Genomic DNA, 22,908 nt, shown 5'->3' with positions numbered 1-22,908 from the left:
CCATTTGCTCTGATATTTGGCTGAGATCCCCAGCTACCTGTTGAGTTTTTGTTGGGTAGGATTCAGGAGCCTGTGGCCCCTACCTCCTGCATACCAAGTGAGCCAAAAAGCTCAACATCCTCTGTGGTGCTGGTTTGCACCGATCAGCTGGCAGTTACGGCTGGTGTTCAAAACAATATTGCTTCTTTACATAGGACTACTTGTGCTAATGCTGGAACGCACTCGAATCGACATCATCTGCCCCAGGCAATAGGAAGTAGAACAACAGGGGCTGTGAACTCCCAGGCACCTGTGCCTAATACATCTACCCTGTTTAGACCTCGGCAGTGAGTGTCAATCGTCGGGACGACGATTCAAACCCCAGGGGTAGATTGTAGTGGGTTACATTTAGTTCATGTTGTTTCATACATGGTGTCTGTGAACGCAGCATGAACTTTCACCCCTTCCTTTGCTGTTAATCAAGAGTCGGTTATAAGGAACATCTGTGGTCTATTCTTGAGCTCTCGCAACTTGCACTCATTACTGTTCAAGGTGGCAAAGCTCACAGGCTGTTAGGTATTACAGACTGGATTCATTTCCCGTGACAACTGATGAATTTGTGTAACTGTTAAAGGGCGGTAAGTGGGATCCTCATGGGTTATCTACAATTTAGTGTATAGTAGGGTGAACCCCAGATGACAGTTTTCCCTCTTTTGTTACAGGCCTCACACTGCTGCTGTCTTGTTCTAGCCTTGTTGTAGTTTTACTATTGTTTATCAAAAATCAAATCGAATCAAAATTTATTTATGTAGCACATATTAAAAACAACAAAGTTGACCGTAGTGCTTCACAGTCAGTAAAAGCATATAGACTGACATTGACTGGTTCCTTGTTTTATGGCATTTTACACATCAAGAAATGGGTAAATTGCACCTTTCAGATTGGAGTGAGGTTTGCAGTGAGACTACACGGGTGAGTAATTGGTGGCACTCCCCCTGTAGGTTGCCTCCCCAAGTGGGCGGTCACCACCATTTCGTTTCATTATTTTATTTTTACTTTATTAACTAACTCGGCTAGCACTGTGTCAGCGAACCTTGTCCTTTTAAATAATGTTTATTAATAAAGTGTTTTAAAGAACAAGGTAGCAGGGCTGCCCTGCTACCTAAAATGTTTTTTTTTCTGCTCTACACTTTGAGTAGTTTTGTCCTTACTTTTGCTTGTTAATAACAAGCCTGTGGGCTTTTGTAACTGGTACAACATTTGCACTAGCTACTGTAATCTCTCCTGGGGTGTAACCCCCTCCCCAGGTGGCATTATCAACACCATTTAGTCACATTTACCGGTATTCTGCCTTCACACCACCACACATGCATACAGAATCAGTCCAATCAAAGGTAACACATCTGTGGAAATGCTGTGAAATGACTGAAGCTGCATTTAATGCTGTCAGACTCTCTGAGAAGCTGCTGTTACTCAGACTCACACCCTTTCTCTGTAACTGAGCTCTGAACTTCCTGTAAGATAGACCCCACTCAGTCAGAGTTGAAAACCAGACATCAAACATCAGAACTGTGAGCATTGGTATTACTCAGGGGCACGTGCTGAGTACACTGCCACATGCTGTCTTCACATATATGAGTGTGCGCACCACCTGATCAATACCAGAATGATAACATTTGCATATGTGATTGGGCCGATTACTGGTAGGGACGGGATAGAGAAGTGATAGGACTGGTGGCCCGGTGTCAGGAAAATAATCTTGCCCTAAAAGTAGAGAAGGGCAAGAAGATCATTACTTATCTGAGGAAAAGACACTCCAATATACATCAGTCACACAGAGGTAGAGAGGCTGAAAGCCTTAAATTCATCAGGACACACATCTAACAGTTTCTCAAAGCTGCTGACTCTCAGGTTACCAACAGAAACATCAAGGACTGTGACCTGGATGAGATGGAGCCATTCACTTCCATTTTTTTATTGTTCTTTTACTTTGTTGTGTTCTCGATGTCATTACACAAGTTCTGTTTTGGTCTGTCACAAGATGTGTCTACATCTGTTAAACTGGTAGCTGATAAGTAGAAGCATACTGATTGCAAAGAGGATTAAAATACATTTAGAGGACTTCACATCTGAGGCTCAAAGTGGCAGGTATGGTTATCTGAGTGATTCATTACGAAGATATGGTGGGTCATGGAGTTTTGTTTTTGACGAATTTGATGTAAGGTTGTATTTTTTTCTACAATTTCAATATTTTTTTCACTCCTTTAGAATGTTGAAAATACTATTAAAGGAAAGCAAAACGTACTTTTCTGTCAAAACACAGGGCTGATTTTTTATCATGAAAACATATAATACAAGTGTATTACTGACAGCAACCTTTTCATTCCATATATTAGACCAGCATCATATGAACCTAAGTGTCTTGCATTTATTCCGACAAGCCACTAGGTGGTGGCTTGTGCACAAAGGTCAGCATCCTGGTTACACACTTACATCGTTTTCCATATTGTGCTAAGCATATGTGGCATCACATCAAAGTGGTGCTTCAAGCTTCTAAAATTTCACAGTATTCTGATCACATGTGTTCTTTGGTTTTTCAAGTATATTACTTTTAAATGGTTTGTTGCCCACTTTACCACCACAGGTGTACTCTCACAGTTTTTTTCTGCTCGACATTTAAGTGAACTTTTGCTAAGCACTAGGCAAGGCAAGGCAAGGCAAATTTATTTGTATAGCACAATTCAACAACAAGGTGATTCAAAGTGCTTTACAGAGACATTAGAAACAAAAACAAATAAAAAGCATGATTTAAAATTGATTAAAACAAGCAAACAAACAAACTAACTAAACACACACATTTCACACCTGTTCGCGCAATCTGAACCCTTATTGTAAGGGGAGCTACCAGTCCTTCTGTGGACGAGCTACTTTCTATTTTAAATTCCCTGAATTTAAAATACTCTCTAGACCCAGTCTAGACCCAGCTGGGGAGCTACCCAGAGCTCTAATCCCACACCTGTTCGCGCGATCTGAACCCTTATCGTAAGGGGAGCTACCAGTCCTTCTGTGGACGAGCTACTTTCTATTTTAAATTCCCTGAATTTAAAATACTCTCTAGACCCAGTCTAGACCCAGCTGGGGAGCTACCCAGAGCTCTAAACCCACTTAACAAACAAACAAACAAACAAAACAGTATATAAAATCAAAACAGATAAAATCAGAAATAGATAAGATCAGTAGTTAGTGTAAGTTTTGAAATTTAAGCTTAAAAGTGTTGATTTGGTGCTTTATTCAAATGCAGCTGAGAATAGGTGAGTCTTCAACCTGGATTTAAATAAACTGAGTGTTTCAGCTGATCTGAGGCTTTCTGGGAGTTTGTTCCAGATATAAGGAGCATAAAAGCTGAATGCAGCTTCTCCGTGTCTGGTTCTGACTCTGGGAACTGATAAAAGACCGGATCCAGATGACCTGAGGGATCTGGAAGGTTCATACTGGGTTAGGAGGTCACTGATGTATTTTGGTCCTAAACCATTCAGAGCTTTATAGGCCAGCATCAGAACTTTAAAGTCTATCCTCTGACGGACAGGCAGCCAGTGTAAAGACCTCAGAGCTGGACTGATGTGGTCCACTTTTTTGGTCTTAGTGAGGACTCGAGCAGCAGAGTTCTGAATGAGCTGTAGTTGTCTGACTGATTTTTTAGGTAGACCTGCAAAGATGCTGTTACAGTAATCAAGGCCTACTAAAAATGAATGCATGGACTAGTTTTTCCAGGTCCTGTTGAGACATCAGATCTTTTATCCTTGAAATATTCTTGAGGTGATAGTAAGCTGATTTTGTTATTGTCTTAATGTGTTTTTCTAAGTTTAGGTCTGCATCCATCACTACACCCAAATTTCTCGCCTGGTTTGTGGTTTTTAGATGTATAGATTGAAGTTCTCTGGTGACCTGTAATCGTTTTTCTTTGGCGCCAAAGACTATTACTTCAGTTTTGTTTTTGTTTAGTTGGAGAAAATTGTGGCACAACCAGTCATTAATTTCCTCAATGCATTAAAACTATACAGAATATGAAATAAATAACTTTACAGAATCTGAGATATACAGCTATACAGAAATGGGAACTATGCAAGTTGTAAACAGTTGTAGGATTAAAGATTATCGAATGTACAGAATGATTATTTACACAGAGCTATACAGTAGTGCAGTTAAGATAAGTGAGGGTGTAGATAGTTTCTACAGAGGTGCTAGTGCTAGTGGTTGTGAGTGGTGGTTCAGTCCATGTTATTATTGTGTGTTTGAGGGTACAGTTGTCCATTGTGTGTGTGTGTAGGTGGTTGTGGGTGTGTGTATGTTCAGTCCATGAGTTTAACGTGGGTCAGATGTCAGGAGGCAGAGTTCAGGAGTCTGACAGCTGTGGGGAAGAAGCTGTTCCGGTACCTGGTGGTCTTAGTCCGGAGGCTCCTGTGGCGCCTCCCAGAGGGCAGGAGGGTGAAGAGTCCATGCGATGGGTGACTGGGGTCTTTGATGATTTTCCCAGCCCTTTTCCCAGCCCTTTTCAGACACCGCTTCCTGTAGATGTCTTTTACCAAGAGCCTGTACAGGGCCTCGGTCTCCTGGTGACATTGTGATATATTTGTGTGTCATCTGCATAGCTGTGGTAGTTTATTTTGTTGTTCTTTATAATCTGTGCCAGTGGGAGCATGTAAATGTTAAACAGAGGGGGTCCCAAGATGGAACCTTGGGGAACTCCACATGTGATACTTGTCTGCTTGGATGTGAAGTTACCTATTGATACAAAGTATTTCCTGTTTTCTAAGTATGTTTTGAACCAGTTTAGTACAGTTCCTGAAAGACCTGCCCAGTTCTCCAGTTGTTTGAGTAATATGTTGTGGTCAACTGTATCAAATGCTGCACTGACATCCAGTAAAACTAGGACTGACATTTTTCCACTGTCTGTGTTCAGACATATGTCATTAAACACTTTTGTCAGAGCGGTTTCAGTGCTGTGGTTCTGTCTAAAACCTGACTGGAAGGCATCGTAGCAGTTATTCTGTTTTAAGAAGTAATTGAGCTGTTGAGAAACTGCTTTTTCAATGATCTTACTTAAAAATGGGAGATTTGAGATCGGCCTGTAGTTTTTCATTTGTGTCTTGTCAAGATTGTCCTTTTTCAGTATAGGTTTGATTACAGCAGTTTTTAGTGGTTCTGGAAACACACCTGATATTAAAGAAAAGTTGACGATCTAACAGAATACAGCTGAGTATACACTAGCACAAGAACAAATACCAACTTAAATGGCAAAATAAAAGGTTAGCAAAAAGAGAATTAGGATTTAAACTATTCTAAATGTCACGTAGCATGTTAGCATCTCTCACATGAAACAGTACAGTGCAGTTTATACAACATATTACTGTTTTGAACAAATTCAGTATCGGTTATAAGTTCTCTGTGTCAAACATGTAATCAGCTGGCTGTAGCTGGTTAATAAAGACTGTGGCCATGTTTAAGTCCACCATTAAATTGTGTTATATCTTATATAGTATAGTGGTTTGGATTTTTCTCTTTCAAATGTGGACAGAACAGCCGTAGTAGTAATTGAGAGGAGAGGGTAAGTGATTTGTAGCAAAGGTTCCTAGCTGGAATCGCAGATTAAATGCTGTGGTCTCAGCGCAACATGCATTCTGACCACAAGGCTGCCACATAACATTGTTGTTTCTTTTTGATGTGGTGCCTGGTCTGACATCGGCCAAAAAGTCAAGTCAAGTCAGCTTGAGGTTATTTCTGCATGAGGCAGCGACAGAAGATGCAATGCATTTTGGGAGTTTTCACAGGAAATTTAAGTGATCAGTTATTAGGATCGTAAATCAGCGAAAGGTTGGCAATCTGAGATCAAAAGAAAGAGGACGTCATTTCATTTTTATACAACCTGTACTGGTGACTTTTTGTCGTTGTGGGTGTGTGGATTTTGTAATATGACTGTAAATAAAAGAGTACTTTTGACTCATGAGCCTTTCTGGCCCTTCTTGATACTTTCACCCAGTTGTGTATGAACCTGCACATTGCAGAAGGGGATTATAGCGTGCCTTTGTGACACTTCTGCACACGCTTTAACAACTCTTGTTGTGAAATTGCTCCAGCACCTGGCCTGTCTAACAGCAGAGATAGGCAGTGAAGCTAAAGTCTCGCCCCCCATATTCACTTGCATCTCTGCCTACCTAAAGCAAGATGGTGAACCAGGTTTCTGGTTTGCAGAAATATGTACACTTTCTGTCTAACAGGCCTGCAGGAGACTGGTGCACAAAAGGTGTAAATAAAAACAGAAACCTTTTCAATTGAACTGAATGATAAGTGTGCTCCGCTTGTTGCTGGAACAGCATAATTCTCTGTCTTTATCGTGTGTTTTTGACACTTAAGGGAAGCCATTGCTTAGTTTCTCACCCTTTTGACATAAAAGATATATAAAATTGCTTTGTCTCAGCTTCTGCAGGATCTGTTAAGAATCCTGTTGTAGATAGACTTTAACAAATTCTGAGACTGCTTCACTTCAAATGTTGTCTTATAGGTGCTTGCTTAAAAACTTATCAGATGGTTGTGCCAACTTAACCTTTTAAAGATCTCTTGAAGCTCCCATTTAGTTATTAGTTTGCAGTTTTCTGACCTGCATTCAGTAACTGATGAAATGTGAAGCTACTCCCTCCTAACTTTGAAACTGTTGTGGTTTACAGTATCTTTGACTTAAGCAGTCTCTGTTATTGGTTACTGATTACCGACCAGTCATGTCTTTTTGAACGTGTTGGTAATGTACACCACCAGGCAAAAGTTTGGACAACCCTTCTCATTTAATATTTTTTCCTTATTTTTACAACTTTCTGCATTGTAGATACATACTGAAGACATCAAATATATGAAGCAAGATGTATGTAATTATGTAGCAAGGAAAAAGTTGATAAAATATGTCACGGACGAGGCCGTCTCGAAAGGAAAAGGACTCAATTGCTCGGCGCCGAACAGCATGTAAGTAGTTTGAGTGACAACTTTTATTTTCACCACAAGTGTTCACAACTGGAATGTGAGTTTCACAAGTGCTAAATACAACCACTAAACCTAAGAGGTTTATGCAGCCTGAGCTAAGCGAGCAATCTGGTCATTCGTCAGTGGAAAACAGCTGCTCCGAGGATTGGGCTGGAGGGAGAGTCAACCTGGGTCCGGGGAAAAGATAAGAGTCACTGAAAATAGAGTATAGACGTTCAGGTAAGGTTTGGGGGGAATATGTGCAAGCTGTGAGTTCTGAATCTTCCTGAGTACTGCTTACTTGCCGCAGGTGGTCTGTAGTGGCGTGGAGGGGTGAGTGGTCCAGGTGTGTGGTCCGAAAGTCCTGGCGTTGAGGCAGGGAGGCAGGCAGGTGAACGGGGTGAACAACCCGTGGGACTGGCAGGTGGTCTGGTCCAGATGGGAGCTCTTCGGCAGAGATTTGCATCCGGCAACTTGATACGTGGAAGGATTCGCTGAGAATCTGGCGAAGAAAGGTTGAGTGCGCTGGCCTTATGAGTCCCTGGCTTAATCACCCACAGGTGCGAGCAATCAGCAGAACACAGAGGCCCCTCCCAGGGTTGGAGATGCCGGCTCGGAGGGAGACACACTAGCACACACCCAGACCATGACAAAATATGTTTTATATTTCAGAATAGCCTCCCTTTGCTTTGTTGACAGTGCTGCAAATCCTTGGTCTTCTCTCAGTGAGCTTCACGATGTAGTAATCTGACATGGTTTTCACTTTACAGGTGTGGTTGGTCAAGGTTCAATTATGGAATTTCTTATCTTCTTAATGGGGTTGGGACCATCAGCTGTGTTGTGCAGAAGAGGAGACTGTGTGAATCAGGCCTTTATGGTCAAATAGCTGCTAAGAAACCACAACTAAGGAAAAGCAACAAGCAGAAGAGATTTGTTTGGGCCAAGGAACACAAGGAATGGACATTAAACCAGTCTAAATCTGTAGTTTGTTTGAGTTTGAGATCTTGGGTTCCACCTGCCATGTCTTTGTGCGACACAGAAAAAGTGAACAGATGGTCTCTACATGCATGGTTCCCACCATGAAGCATGGATGAGGAGGTGTGATAGTGTTGGGGTGCTTTGCTGGTGACACTGTTGGAAATTTATTCAAAACTGAAAATACACTGAACCAGCATGGCTAACACAGCATCCTGCAGCATCATACATCCCATCCGGTTTGAGTTTAGTTGGACCGTCATTTATGTTTCAATAGAACACTGACCCCAAACACACCTCCAGGCTGCGTGAGGGCTAATTGACCAAAAAGATGGAGTGCTGCGCCTCTAGTCACCTGACGTAAGCCCAATGGAGATGTTTTGGGATGAGGTGGACCGCAGAGTGCTCGGCATCTCTGGGAAGTCCTTCAAGACTGTTGGAAAACCATTTCAGGTGACGACCTGATGAAGCTCAGTGCCAAGAGTCTGCAAATGAGTAATCAAAGCGAACGGTGACTATTTTATGGAATCTAAAATATAAAACATGTTTTAAGTTATTTTACACTTTTTTGTTTACTACATAATTCCTTGTGTTCATTCATAGTTTTGATGCCTTCAGTGAGAATCCAAAAAACACATGAAAATAAATAAAAACATGAAATGAGAAGGTGTGCCCAAACTTTTGACTGGTAGTGTGTGCGCCCTCACAGGAAACAGTAATCATTTTCAACGTTTTTCCCCCCAGTCTGCTTCCAAGGCCTGTCACTCTGGTGAAACTGCACTCACTAAAGCTGCAAATGTCTTATCTTACCTGCTGGATATCAGCATGTTTTTGACAGCTTATGCAGCACAGAGACCAGTGTACATTAACTCTTGGCAGCTAAAAACTGCGGTGTTAAATTTGGAATAACCTTTGTGTTTATTCGACTGCTTTGATGCTCCCTCTTCTCTTCCTCTCAGGTCTCTCTGTTCTGGATCATCAACCATCCTGGGACCTCTCTCTCCCCCTTGGCTGTCAGTTACTGATGTTCGGATCTGGAGCTTTGTCCTCCAGCTTCTCTTATCTCCCTCTCTCCTCTGTATTTATGCTGTCCTTTTTGTGTCCCTTCTCTAGGTTTGTTTACACGTCGAGGCAACTGAATGTTGTTTTGTGTATTTTTTCCAGGTTGGATGTCGACGAGGTCATGGAGGGGGGGCTTGAACTAGATGAAGTAGATGGTGTCAGAGATATGCTGACAACAAAGGCCGTACCATTTACCTAAGATCATTTTTTTAGTCGAACTATTCAGTGGCCCCCCGTGCCCTGTGAGCGGCAGCCCTACCTCCAAGAGGATAGAAATGTCTCATCATTGGATTAATATGACCACTCAGAACAAGCTTGTATTGATTTCTGGTAACCCTCCTCGCTTAAAGGACAAGTGGACTCAAAGATATCAGTCAGAGGTAAAGGTTTTGTCATTTTTGTTACATTTATTTAACCATAAACAACACTCCAGTGTGAATTTGCCTTGATATCAAAAACTGATATTTCAGATTTACAATAAGCTGTATATATGAGGAAAGACTCTAAATGCAATGCAAGTAATTTGATATATTGTCCACATTTTTAAGCATCAACTTTACAGTCTGCCTCTGTAAAATAAGGTTATATTCCAGAGATAAACTTTGATCATATATCTATGAATTGCTTTCATGCTGACTTTCCTTGCTTTTATAAGACTTCATATGAATGCACAAACATAGATAAATGTTCTTCATTACAGGTCAAAGGGACCTCTTCTGTAAACAATAGAAGTAATTCGAAATATGAGCTCAATTAACCCTTTTTGTTTGGGTTTATCTTGAATACTAAAATACAGTGAAGAACTTGTTTTATCTTTTTCTGTTATTATTCTTTGGTGCAAACTGAGTGCTAATTTAATTTACAGCATAGCACCAGTTCTCTTCCTCTATTTTAAAATGGACACAGTTGCTTGGTGTTTAAAATAGAAATATTAAGTGATGAGTGTAAAACTTAATATGGAAATGTAAGTTGTAATTACTAGAATTTTATCTACAGCCTTACACTGCAAAAGTGCAATGCCATTTACTACAATTCTGTTATGTACTACTCGTAAAAAAAAGCAAATTCTAGTACTTTCTGCACAAGCTTCTCCTTTAGTGTTTTTGTGTAAAAAGCAGATTTTTTTCAACAAGTAATTTCTCCTAAAACATAAACTGCACGGCAGAGTTGATTAAATTTTATGTGAAAGCTCAGTTATATGGTAGAAGGTAGAATCAACATACTTTTTTTACTTTCGAAATAAAGTAATTTTGAGCAGTTCTTGCAGTTAGTGCACTTTAGCTAAGTCTCTAAAGGTTTGATCTTGATGTGGATGCCATTGAGTGAGCGGAGAACCAGTCGGGGGATGATCTTGGGTTTCATAGTGGGCTCCGCTATGAGCTGGTATCGCTTCAGTGTCAGAGCTGTCACCACTTTCATCTCATTCATAGCAAAGTTCTGACCGATGCAGTTTCTGCAAAATACATAAAATGTAAGAAATACACAAAGACCTGAAAAACAATTAAAATAATTAGATCCTTCTGAGATTTGGACATGCAGAAAATGGACAGGAGGGATAAGTATAGTATGTTATCTTTTAACATTCAGGTCCAAAGGTGCTTGTATTTTAAATGGGATCAATCTTAGATTACAGTGAGTTCCCCCTTTCCCCTACTTGCTCTAGCCCAGTGGTTCCCAAAGGGGGCGGCACGGTATGAAAAAAACAAAACAAAGAATGCTTGGACACTGCTAGCATAATGGACAGGTTTTTGACAGGGCTCCCACACAAACGCAAAGCAGAGGATGAAGCATCGCCAAATATGGTTCCAAACCAACTTCCTTCCAAGCCAAAGACTAGAACATGGTAAATAGACTGGTTCTTATATAGCGCTTTTCTACTCTATCTGAGCACCCAAAGCACTTTATACAACTCGTTCATTCACCCAATCACACACAAGCACTTTTCTAAGTTTTTCATGCTATCTAACTAACATTCATACATACACATTCACACTCGGATGGATGCATCGGGGAGCAACCTGGAGTTAGTATCTTGCCCAAGGATATTTGGGTAAAACAATGGGGGGCCTAGCAACAAAAGTTTGGGAACCACTGCTGTAGCCCATCATAAAACCAGTTTGCTGATGGAAATAGGGGTCAAGTTACACATTCACATACTTGAGACTACTGCAAGCAGTCTCTATACAGTGATATAGTTTCAGGTGAGGACAAACCTTGGCCCAGCTGAGAAGGGCACAAACGCATGAGGAGATCTCTTGGAAATGTTCTCTGGTAGGAAACGCAGAGGGTCAAAGACCTAATGTAATACAGGACAAAGAAAGAGAGCAGTGTTATGTCTATTACTTGTTTTCTGAACCTCATCGCCCTTATCACTTGCGCAGAGAAAACTGCATTCTGACACATAATAAAGTAAGCCATTAAACCAGCTTGAATCTGTCCTGAGGTCCACTTTGGCACCAGGGACCTACCCACCTCAGCAAATACAGCACTAGTAATTAATTTAATGCACCAGTTTCATGATTGCTTCTTCAGTTATTTGATATATTGTATGCAGCCATATGAGCAGAGTGCTGACAAACTTCATAATTTTATTTCATCATAGATTCCTTTGATGATGTATTCCATGTAGTAAGTTGTGCTGGGAATAAAATTGTCTTTACTTACATTAGGGTTTTCCCAGACAGATGCATTCCTGTGAATTCCAAATACACCTATTCCAACAACAGAACCTATATTTGAAAGAAATGTGTACTTGGCTTATTATTATTAAAATATTATAAGGTGTGTGTAGCTGAACATTATCTTTCAAACAAAACAAGCATACACCATATCGAAAAATTTATTGTGACACAACTCATAATTCAGATGCAGGGGTTTTAAGTCCAGTTGGCACAGATACATAAAATCAAGCAGCTAGCCATGCAGCGTGATCAAGTGTAAGTGGTATTATTGCAAACTGGAAGTGTTTAGGAAGTATAGCAACTCAGCCATGAAGTGCCAGACCATGTAAAGTTGCAGAGTGAGTGTAGAAAAGTCCGTGTTAGCGTGAACTACATTACCCAGCAGCTTTGCAGTCATGGGATTCATGGGACTCCTGAGCTAGATAGCCTGACTTAGTTCATGGGCTGATGAGAGACGAGGGGAGAGCTGCTGGGAAGAAAAGCAAATAGCCCCCCTGTGTTTGTTGTAAATGGTGTGTGTCACATAAACGTGAGTTTACATTAAATTTTTAAGATGCTTTACCCTGTGTGTATTGGTTCTAGCTAACATGTGCTAGTTATAGATAACTATGGTGGCCCAGCTACTGGATAGTTTCTGGCCTTGTTCCAGCTTTATTTGTTCCCTTTACCAATTAATGTGACGTTGTACGCTGTAACATGGGTGTATTACGTAGTGGTAGAGGACTGGCTGCTGAACAACTGCCTCTAAATATTTCATCTCTTGTGTTGGAGTGCCATCTTGTGGCCCATTTTGGGTAGTGTTTTAATAAATGGGATGGCTCTTAAGAAGCGGTATCAGGTTGATGCACTGCCTTAGCAGATTTGTTGTGGAGGAATTTTTGGCCAGCTTTATTACCCTTTAATCTTAATTCATGTTCTAAAGTATTTCCTGTTCTTGATCGCAGAAACCACACCATATCACCCCTCCACATCCTCCTACACCATGTCATATCTCCTTGTACCATCAGTCTGAGTGTAAAAAAACTCCACCTCTTACAATCTACTCCCTGGATGTCAGCCTCTCCTTCTGACCGAGGATAACTATTGTAGCAAAAACCAACATTAAACTGATGTGCACCATTCTGTACAGTGAGGTTGCAGAGTGCATAAAAATCTCCAACGCTCTGCTGACTCAGTAACTGCAGAGCTCTAAACCTCCTCTGGCATCAACATCAGCACAAAAACTGTGTGCCTGGAGCTTCATGGCTCATGGATTCCCATGGCTGAGCAGTTCCAGTGAGTGTAATGTGTAGGCGGCGGTGTACTTTCTGCCCATATAATGTATATGATAATAATCTGGTGCCAACATTTAAATACTCCCATTTGGAAGAATGAAGCACTGACAAAGCAATTACGCCACACGTTTAAGAGATTTATACTAGTTTATAGAAAAGATACTGTATGTGACAATACAATCAAATAATACCAACGTATCCTTGTAGAATAATAAATTAATAAGTAATAAGTCGATATAGGTCCTTTATTGAATCGTAAAGAAAAGTCATTTATGTATCTAAAGACAAACAACGTCGGTTAAGAGTTTGTGTTTACCATGTAACATGAAATGTTTCCAAAAGCATTATTAAGTGAAGACATTTAATGTTTACTCTTTGATAATAACAACAGAGTAAAATCACTGACCTGCAGGCACTGTTCTCCCATCACAAAAGGTTACAGTTTTGGTGGTTTTTCTGGAAATTCCTGGGACAGGGGGGTAAAGGCGGAGAGCTTCTTTTATGCACATTGTAGTGTATGGGATTTTACTGAGATCCTCCCTTAAAATGAGACCGGCATGCAGTGTTAGTGAAGTCAACTAATAAGAAATCTTGTTTATATGTCTCCTAATAAAGTTTTGGTACCACAGAATGGCACCAACTTGTCTCCCTATTGCAATGTTGTCCTTTCATGAGCCTACCACTCCATGGTTTCCTTGTCATGCAAGGCCTCCATAATCTCCTTCCTGCAAATCTTCTGATGTTCTGGGTTGCAGGCCAGACAGTAGAGGATGAAAGACAGGCCACTGGCTGTGGTGTCATGGCCCTCAAACATGAAGGTGTCCACTTCTGCCCGCATATCTTCATCTGACAGACCCTGCTGGTTCTCATCCTGGCGTTGAAATAAAGGATATTTACAGTTGATAAAAGACAGAATGGACTGCACTATACTCTAACTGGGCTTCTCAATAAAAGTGCTTTGTTACTTTTACTGTTCAGGCTCATTATATTACTGCATCACCCGACTTCAACTCAGCTTTAGCTGGATAACATTCATCCTTATACAGATACCTTTATAAAATTGGGGATTTATTCAGCAGCCAAGTATCAAGGTCCGCTGTTCTTCTTAAGCCATATATAGCACTAATTGTTTGTTTTTTAAGCAAACACCTGCCATGCAGTTAATAATTGATTTTAATTTTTCCTGCCAAGGACAACAATTTGCTATGATATACTCATAAAGGAAGGATTCTTTCTATTCTTCCATTATCGGTTGATTATATTAATATTATACAAATATTACACAATTATGTATTTAAGTGATATAAATAAGATTTTTCAATTTGTGTGATTTTCAGTTAAAATGCACGAAAATAAAAAAATAAATTAAAATTGGATCATTTTTTGTGTTTTAATGTGTTTAAAACTGAACCCATGTCATGAAAGCTAAGTCTACTAAGAGAATAAACATGCTAGCTGAGACAGCCCCTACAAGCTGCCGTTTAGAGAAGTTTTTGGGAAAGAAACTGGACAAAACACTAACCAGTGTTGATCAGTCTCTACACAAAAGAGATTTTGTATTCAGGTTGCTGCTCACGAGAATGAAAAGGCTGATCATCATCTCTGTGTCAGAGGACATTAACATGCTAGCTGCAACAGCATGCATCTTTGCTTATTTGCTGCATGCATATGCTATTTCAGCTTTAGGCCAGTACTTCAGATATCTGACACGATCTCAATTTGGCACTTGCCTTATTTTCTGTATGACCTTCATGCAGGAAAACCCCAGTTTGTGACTTGCCTATACATTAAGCAAATCCTACAATGTGAAATGTGTTGAAGTAAGAGGCTGAAACTGATGACACATAACATACTCTTGCAAAGAGAAGGATGTCCAGAAAGTCCAAATATCTCTTTGCCTGTATTTGTCCAAGCTCCTTCTCTTCCTTTAGTGCTTCTCGCCTCTTTCTTATAACTTCCTCTTTAGAAAAGAATATAAAATGTAAACATTTGTAGATCTGACACTATAATGTGAGGCTCACTGATTTTTGGCAACGGTTCAGATGAATCAAAGCAAAGCTTACCTGTATGACTGAGGGCCACCTGACGTGCTTTTCTGTATCTGAAACCATGTGGGCTAAGGTGGAAAATGAGGTCACTGTGGTACGGAAACATTCTGAGCCGAAGGTCAATTAGAAAACTGAGGTCATAAACTGCTTTGATGTATGCATTTGTTCCACTAAAATGACAAAGGAGGCAAACATTAAATGCAGATTTACAACAACCAACGACTCAACATAAAACTGACACTGTAAATGACTCTTTAAAAAGATTCATTTGGGCTCACCCCTCTGTCTGACAGTTGCTGTAGCAGCTGAAGGCACACTTCATAATGCTGTCCAGTGTCATGAGGCTCATGTGTTTAAACAATTCAAAAGGCTCATTTGTGCTTGCATAACTTTCCCACTTATCCTGCCAACAATGAGAGAACAGATGTGTCAGAAGAAAATTGTACATAGCGTGATCAGCTCCATGAAATGTGTTTTTTATTGATCACTAAGCAATCCACATGTCTAAGTGACTTTTTACATGAACTCTTGTGTGATAAACTTAATTAGCAACTAACAGCTTCCTCTTTTCTAAGAACATACAGAATTAGAAAAGGGGAACCTCAGCTCTAAGTTCTTGGAATAACTTTGTTACCTTTGTACACACACAAGCTTGTATAAACAAAGAACGCAGACAGTGACAGAGCGTGAGTCCGTGAATGCCTCTTGCGAGTACGAGCGCTCTGTGACCGTCCTCGCGAGTAAAGACAACTGCAGTGTTTGTGTTTTCTAACTCAGGTGTTAGGGGTGGGGTTTGATTATCGATTTATCGATTAAAATCGATTCTATCCTGAATCCTGAATCGATTTTTAAATATAATTTATTTTGCCCTCAGGTTAAACCTCACAAAATTTCAACGACCACCAAACAGCTAAAACAGTAAAGGAGAGCAGGAACACGGATTCTGCACAAAGACGTAAACACAAAGCGCGGACCTGCAGCTGTCAGAATCAGTGAGATGTCACCTTTCTCACCGCACTTTGTGTTTACGTCCTCTTTGCGCTGATTCTGAAGCTGCAGGTTTTATCTCTCTCCAATATCGACTGAACCAGCAGCAAAAGAAGATCCAAACTATGCTTCACATTTCGCTTCACGTAAACATCGTCGTGAATTCCCTCTTACTTTTCCTGTTTTGCTTCCACCATGATAAAATCACACTTCATGCAGAGCTCTCTCTGTCTCTCTCTCTCTCTCTGTACTACAAGAACAGTTTCCCGTCTAAAAATCTCTGTTTTCTGCATTATTCGCTTGCTTATTACGCACAAGTCTACCGTCGTTTACAGCGCTGTGGGCCGCTGTTTTTTTCCTTTTACTTACTTCCAAAAAGAAAGTCTCATTTCTGCTGCTCAATAGGCTACTGAACAAATTTAAACTTTTTAAAATTATGCAAAATTGCAAAACGCTTAGCTGTGTCTCTAAAACCTCTGTAACTTTGCTCTGCTTCACTTCAGCAGCATCAGGTAATGTTCATATGTTGATTAATGGTTTTCTTTTGTTTTTGATCTACGGCAGAATATTTTTAAGATCATCTGCTATAAAATCCCAGGCCAGGAAAATCTCCTTAATGTTTTTATCATCAGTTACTTTGACACAAAGGCATCTGCTGTGATGCTTACACCTTGGATAAAGTCTCACAAGTGTCAGCTGTCTTTTTATAGACAAAAAATATGGAAATGTACTGATCCATGATCAGAATTATAATATTTCTGACTGTCTGAGTCAAAATTTCCCCGATTCGAATCGAATCAAATGAAATTGTGGATCGAATCCATTCGGGACCTTGTGAATCGGAATTGAATCGATTCTAGAGATCAGTGACGATACCCAGCCCTATCAGGCGTCACAGCTGAAGAACTGTGGGGTGATTCTTAGAAATCCCCTGTCATTTAAATTGGTCCTTCGAGCTGGATAGATGAGTTGCTGGCTGTGTCGTAAGTACCCATCCTAATGTGTACCTTATGCATCCTGTTCTACGGCCCTGAAGCCATCCTTCATGTGTTAATTCAGTTTTTTTCATATCTGTCTCTCTCAACTTGAGTCAAAACATGACCTAGCTCCCTCCAGTCTGTGTTTTCATTTCATGCTACAGACACATGTGGTTTTGGCATTCTGCTCATTTCCTGTACTTTTTCAGTTTGTATCACTGAGCAAACAACGTTGCCACTTTTAGTCACATAGAGGTGCTGCAATGTAAACCTCTGTGGGCCTAATCTGTGAATTAGTGTGTCATATGAAAGATCTGGGCCTGGGCTTTGTTTAAATCTTAGTGTGTTATGATACTCCTCAAAAGCAAGTGGTCGGGAGTCTGGCGGCAAATACCTCTCTGCCAACCTCTGTAGAGGCTCCAATGGTGGAAGGTCTAAACTCCAATAGTAGTGGGGCTCTCTGTTTCCCTCACTCCTATAATTAATCTGTCCCTCTCCTTCTACCTCCTCATGATTTAACATCAATTCTGCATGCATGCCTTGTAATCCTGGCACTACACCAATTTTTTAATTTCTCCATGCTGTCTCTCCCTAGGAGGTTGACTGGACAGGATGGATCGTATATACATTGATTTTTACAGCTCCTGCCACTTTCTTTATGAATTAGCCGAAGCCCTTCTGTTAGAGATTTTACACTAGTGTGACCTGATGCAGACTTAACTGTCAGGGTGTCTTTTGAAAATTTCAGGTTTTTTGGTTTTTGATTTAGCACGGTTTTGCATGCACCTGTGTCACATAACATAGTCATGGGTTGGCCATTTACATGAATTTTTAGTATGGGTCTCTCTTCTAACTGTGTAACTAGTTCATACACGTTAAACACTTCTGTATCATTCTGTTTTTCCTCACTTCCTTGTTCTCCGTCTAGTCAATCTTCATTCCTACCTTCTCTCTTAGAAATCCCCTGTCAAGATGTGATCTCTCTGCAGGATACAGACACTGCTCCTGCTTTACTTCTATGATATTTACTGACATGTGCTGACTTTGATTTTATTTATCAATTATGCAACTAAATTGTCTTTAACGTACCAACATAGTCTCAGCAGACTCTGACATCAATTTTACGTATGGTTTCAAAACATCATAATGGAAACCTGGTGTTAAGAGCCTTCTTTGACGGAACCACTTCTGACCTTCTGACACCAACAACCCATTTCCTGAAGAACATTTGCACGAGTGAGGAAAGCAGCAAAACAAACAACTCTGCACTTGAAAAAAATGCTGTAGGAGGGAGAAAAATGAGCCTTACCAATCCAACCCTCCACAAAACGGTAGGCAAAATCATCTTTTGGCTCTGTTAGGAAACAAAACAAATAAAAATTGTGTTAGGGACCTTTAACTTTACTACAGTTATAAATGTGCATCAACACAACAACTATGTAAAACATTTCTCACACCTGATGATGTCAAGATAGTTTTTGCATAATCTGGATGCTGAATAATGATGATACTGAGAAAGGGGCCAAGCCAGATTGGAAAAACATATGAGTACTCCTGTCCCCATTTCACTACCTTGTCCATATCGGTCCCATCTTGTTTAAACTGAAAGAGAAAAAGTACAACTGAAACACATCACAGCAGGCAGACTTTACACGCTGTCAACTGTGTGTCTCTGTTTGCAGAATGGTGTTCTCCAACATGGTGTGGTCAGCTTTACTGGACTGTTACAGATGTTACAGCTGCTGCGAGTGTGTTGATACAGTTACCTCGAGAACATGTCCAAACAGCCAGTGTGGCGGCGGCCCCGGAAAAGCTCGGAAGTTTCGCTGTGCTTCCCTTCTTTTCGCAAGTAGAATTGTTAATTTATACACCACGACAAAAACACAGAGCACAGCAAAGACGTAATGCATGTGAGGCCAGCCCAGCTGAAACTCCGCGAAAGTTTTAGTTAGTTTCATCTCGCAGGTGTAAGTGTCTTCCGCCTCCGCCTGCAGGAAAACCTCCCCAACAAAGCGCAAAAGGTGATCTGAGCTCACCTTTCTGATAAGAGCTGGAGGTAAAGCGAGGTTTTCAGTGCTGTCTCCGGTAGGTGGGGAATCTGACAATCAATAAAACGCTGACTTCATGTCCTGACGGAACTGTCGGCGTTTTGAGCGCAGGAGTGCAACAGCAACATCATTACGGCGGTAAATGAGAACTGGGATGATGAAGATGCTAATATGGGAAGAGTATCGAAAAAAATATTTACAAATTCTATCAAAAATAACTTTGTTTGTTAACCGAAATAATTTCTTCTTATGTACAGTGAACATCAGAACTGTGAACATCACACGCAAAAATGTAGGTTTTCCTTTTGGCTATTCTGTTTGCCTGTCAAACACTTGTTCCTTCATATAGTTACTAAATACGTTGAGTTAATTTTAAGAAATATTGACACAATCAAATACATTTAATTGACTTTATGATTAAAAAACCCAACATGCAAGGAAATCCTTGACAACGCCTCTAATTTTATATTGTTAAATATAATCTGTGCAGATTATATTCATGTTTTTTTAAACGAATAAATACTCCAGATTACATATCATACTTAATTGCCCAAACCTGACTGACATGCAGCACATGCTGCATGCTGCTCTATGACAAATTAAGACACTTTAAAGTACTCAGCTCAGCACTTTTGGGGCGTTTATGATCTTCATTAGAATTTAATCTCATTAATAAAAGTGTAATTGTGTCAGTTGTTGTCCTTGGCAGTCAATAAGTTGGTTACAAGTGCTTTGTTTGCACATGAAGTCCAAACTCCAGTGAGTTTAACCTATGATAAACTGTCAAAACAGCTCAATCACAGTTTTGGTTCAACCCCCACAAACATTATCTCAGCATAAAATACAATGTGAGAACATATTTGGCATCTATATATTAAAAAAGAAACTGGTTTGCGATGCACATTTTGTGTCTTAACACCCATACTAAATGTAAAAAGCAAATCATATGCCAGACCACATCAGAAAAACAGTGTGGGTGACAACCTTGCTAAATTTCCTCTGTACTGGCTGTTGGACCACTTCCGATGTGTCAGGCTCATTTAAGCAGTTAAGCTCAATCTAAAACCTTTTGCTGAGAGGCAGAGTTTGTGATCTGTGTTTTTATGAGCAGTAATGGTACAGCCAGGATGCTTCATGTTGGGTTTTATTTCTGCGGGGACAGGAATTTCTCCCATATGAAACAGAAAGGCTTCATTTTCATCTTTTTACTTGTTTGGAACTTCTCTACTTTCTCAGGAAACAGTGAGTATCTGAGCAAATCATTACTTAACTAAATTCATTATTCAAATTGCTTAATTAAATACAATATATTTAAAATACAATTGATGAACTGACTGTTGAATGTTTTATATTTTTTTCAAGTGACTGTTAATATAAATCGGCAACGTGATATTTTGCGAGTCGCAACACAACTTAATTTTTCGCTGGGATGTCGAGCTGTGATACCGTGTCAGCATTACAGCCATCGATCAGACTCTTTCAAATGGTTTTACAAGAAGGACCATAGCAGTAAGCAGGTTCAGTTATTCTTCCAAGATAAGAGGGGAATGCAATATCATCAAATGTCCAATCCCAAATTGAGAATTGGATCCAATCATTCCTTGGATATCAGCTCTTTTACTGAGGAGGATGAAGGTGTGTACTGGTGTGAAACTTGCCAAGAAACATGCCAAAAGTCCACTGACATCATAGTGAAGAAAGGTTTGTCCTGCTGTCATATTTTTCTCCGTTAAGTCAGAATCTTCCTGTGATTATGGTTTTTAAATTTGCCAAAGATAATTATCACAATCCTTTACCTCTCTTTTTTCAGAGACGTGGAAAGAAGTCAATGAGACAGTTTACATTGTTGCTGGCAGCAGTTTTCAGCACACATGTTCAAGTAAACTTGATAAAATAAACTTTTGGACTTTTGAAGCAACGACTGCTGTTGGGAAATCAGAAGTAAGAGCAACAACGGACAATTTGACTTTTAACAAGTCTATATATATTGGAAATGTCAGAAGAGAAGATGCTGGGAAATATATCTGCTGGATGAGTAGCTGTGTCGGACACAGTATTAAGCGAGTCACTATCAATTTGTGTGTAGTTACAGGTGAGAAACTAACACACAAACATCATTGTTTCATGATAGAAGATAACCTGATGTAACCTTTTGATCTTTACTTACAGTATATGACAGTAAGGATTCATCTGCATCTTGCGCTGTGACGTGCAGCATGAAATCAAATAATCCAAACAGAACTTCAACTACATCTGTGCCTGTACATCTACACGGGTCCCTTAAGTGCAATATAGATTCAGTGTTTGATGGATACACTACAGTTGCTACCACTCACACATCATCATTTAGCACAACAACAGGTGGGTGTTTAGCCATATGCTGTTTGTGAATCTTTTTCACCCGAATCAAAGAAATATTAATCTTTAGCTTTTGGTTTAACAGATTTTCAAAAAGAGCCTGAAGACTGGATCCCACTTATTTGTGGTATATCAGTATCATGTATCATTTTAATGGCACTTATAATTTTCTGCTTGAAATCAAGGTTACATTCAGGTAGGCTATGCAGCTGTGCCTCACTTCCACTTCCTGTGTACATTATTGTTTTTTTATTAAATGGTTTACTTGAAAATTTCCCCCCTCTGATTCTGAATATGCTTCTGCTTCTGTCTCACCAAAGCATTTCCTGTTCAAATTTGTTGCTGTGGCTTGAATAGCAGGGTAAGTGTCTGTGCTGACATCGAGGTTTAACCTAAAACCCTCATGCAGAAATGAAGTGTGTGCGTGTTGCTTTGTCTGGGTAATGAAATGTATTGCTTTTTACTGCAGGTGGAAGAAGAGTCTTCAGTGGTTTATTCATCAATTATCATCAGGACACCGGGCAAAAGAATTAATCACATGACCTCTAGTGATTGTGTTTATTGTGAAATAAAAGTATAGAGAAAAAAGTCCAGGATAAGTGCAGTCACTTTTATTTATATAGCACATTTTAAAACAATATGGATTGGTCCAAAGTGCTTGACTGTTAAAATAGGTAAGGTCATTAAAGGACACTGGTTAGAATTATACTTTCTATCCTTGCTGTCATTTGATTTAGTAACTGATTCCTCAAATTACTTAAATTGTAACTTCACCCACACGCTTGTCAAGGGGAAAATCTGAAACCATGAGTCTTTTTTTCCAATAAGGAATGATTTCTAATCGAATCTTTAACTTAACTTTTACCTAATTCTCTGAAGGCAGGGCGGGTGTTCTAAAGTACATGGATTGAGTTAATTTTAATGAGAAGCTTTCAGTGCGATACAGATGTTATGTAACAACATTTTTTTTGTTGTTGTTGCTCAGTACAGAGGTGAGGTCCATTCATGAACTGCATGAAAGCACAGTTTCTGATTACCTTGCAGATCAAGTTAAGATAAAACAAATGTAGGTAAAGAAGTTCTTTAAAGTTGACCTCAAAACGTTACAGCTATTAAATGCTGCTTTCACAAAGAGGAACGTTATTAGGTACATTAATTTACTCGAGCTCAGCAATTAAAACAAATTTACAAACAATTTCTATTTTTTTTTTTGTTAAAAGAAAAAATACTTTTTTACACTAAATTTATTTTACAGCTGTATTTTGTCTTGCAGTTTTAGGTTTTATATAATCACCATATAAAATATAACCGCAGTAAAAAAGCATCTAAGCAAAAGGTTGCATAAAGAAGGCTGTTAAAAGTGTTAAAACCAAAGCAGTACTGTGTCTGCAGTGTTAACCAATAATGATCATCAGTGATAGCAAAACAATAACACCCTGCAGACAAAAGGTTATAGTATGATTATTACTGATTATTACTCCGAATAGCCTAAATTGAAAACAATTTGAGTA

At 39.7% G+C, this 22,908-nt stretch overlaps 2 protein-coding genes across 5 annotated transcripts; one reads left to right on the top strand and one right to left on the bottom strand.

Moving 5' to 3' along the window:
- Window positions 1-9,391: 9,391 nt before the first annotated feature.
- On the bottom strand, window positions 9,392-19,106 carry LOC120732599 (cytochrome P450 4B1-like). Of its 2 annotated transcripts, XM_040030324.1 has the most exons (12): window positions 18,758-19,105; window positions 18,449-18,593; window positions 18,301-18,345; window positions 18,081-18,208; window positions 15,306-15,430; window positions 15,043-15,197; window positions 14,833-14,939; window positions 13,660-13,850; window positions 13,386-13,519; window positions 11,689-11,753; window positions 11,238-11,320; window positions 9,392-10,477 (listed from the first exon to the last, which is right to left on the bottom strand). In XM_040030324.1, the coding sequence occupies exons 1-12, from the start codon at window positions 18,947-18,949 to the stop codon at window positions 10,306-10,308; spliced, it is 1,542 nt and encodes a 513-aa protein (XP_039886258.1). In that variant the 5' UTR covers window positions 18,950-19,105; the 3' UTR covers window positions 9,392-10,305. The 2 variants fall into 2 exon arrangements, with proteins under 2 accessions (XP_039886258.1, XP_039886259.1); XM_040030325.1 differs by lacking the exons at window positions 9,392-10,477; window positions 11,238-11,320; window positions 11,689-11,753 and adding an exon at window positions 11,799-12,171 and having other exon boundaries at window positions 18,758-19,106.
- An 888-nt stretch (window positions 19,107-19,994) lies between these two features.
- LOC120732601 lies at window positions 19,995-22,040 on the top strand. Of its 3 annotated transcripts, XM_040030328.1 has the most exons (7): window positions 19,995-20,281; window positions 20,402-20,740; window positions 20,850-21,131; window positions 21,209-21,400; window positions 21,483-21,593; window positions 21,718-21,758; window positions 21,867-22,040. In XM_040030328.1, exons 1-7 carry the CDS (start codon window positions 20,143-20,145, stop codon window positions 21,975-21,977), a joined length of 1,215 nt encoding a protein of 404 aa, XP_039886262.1. In that variant the 5' UTR covers window positions 19,995-20,142; the 3' UTR covers window positions 21,978-22,040. The 3 variants fall into 3 exon arrangements, with proteins under 3 accessions (XP_039886262.1, XP_039886263.1, XP_039886261.1); XM_040030329.1 differs by lacking the exon at window positions 21,483-21,593; XM_040030327.1 differs by having other exon boundaries at window positions 21,483-21,758; window positions 21,867-21,962.
- The last annotated feature ends 868 nt before the right edge of the window (window positions 22,041-22,908 follow it).

The sequence above is a fragment of the Simochromis diagramma genome, unplaced genomic scaffold (genome assembly GCF_900408965.1).
Source record: "Simochromis diagramma unplaced genomic scaffold, fSimDia1.1 OVJJ01000361.1, whole genome shotgun sequence".
Lineage (NCBI taxonomy): Eukaryota > Metazoa > Chordata > Actinopteri > Cichliformes > Cichlidae > Simochromis > Simochromis diagramma.
The sequence above is the reverse complement of the archived record's forward strand: the minus strand, read 5'-3'. Positions and strand labels throughout refer to the sequence as shown.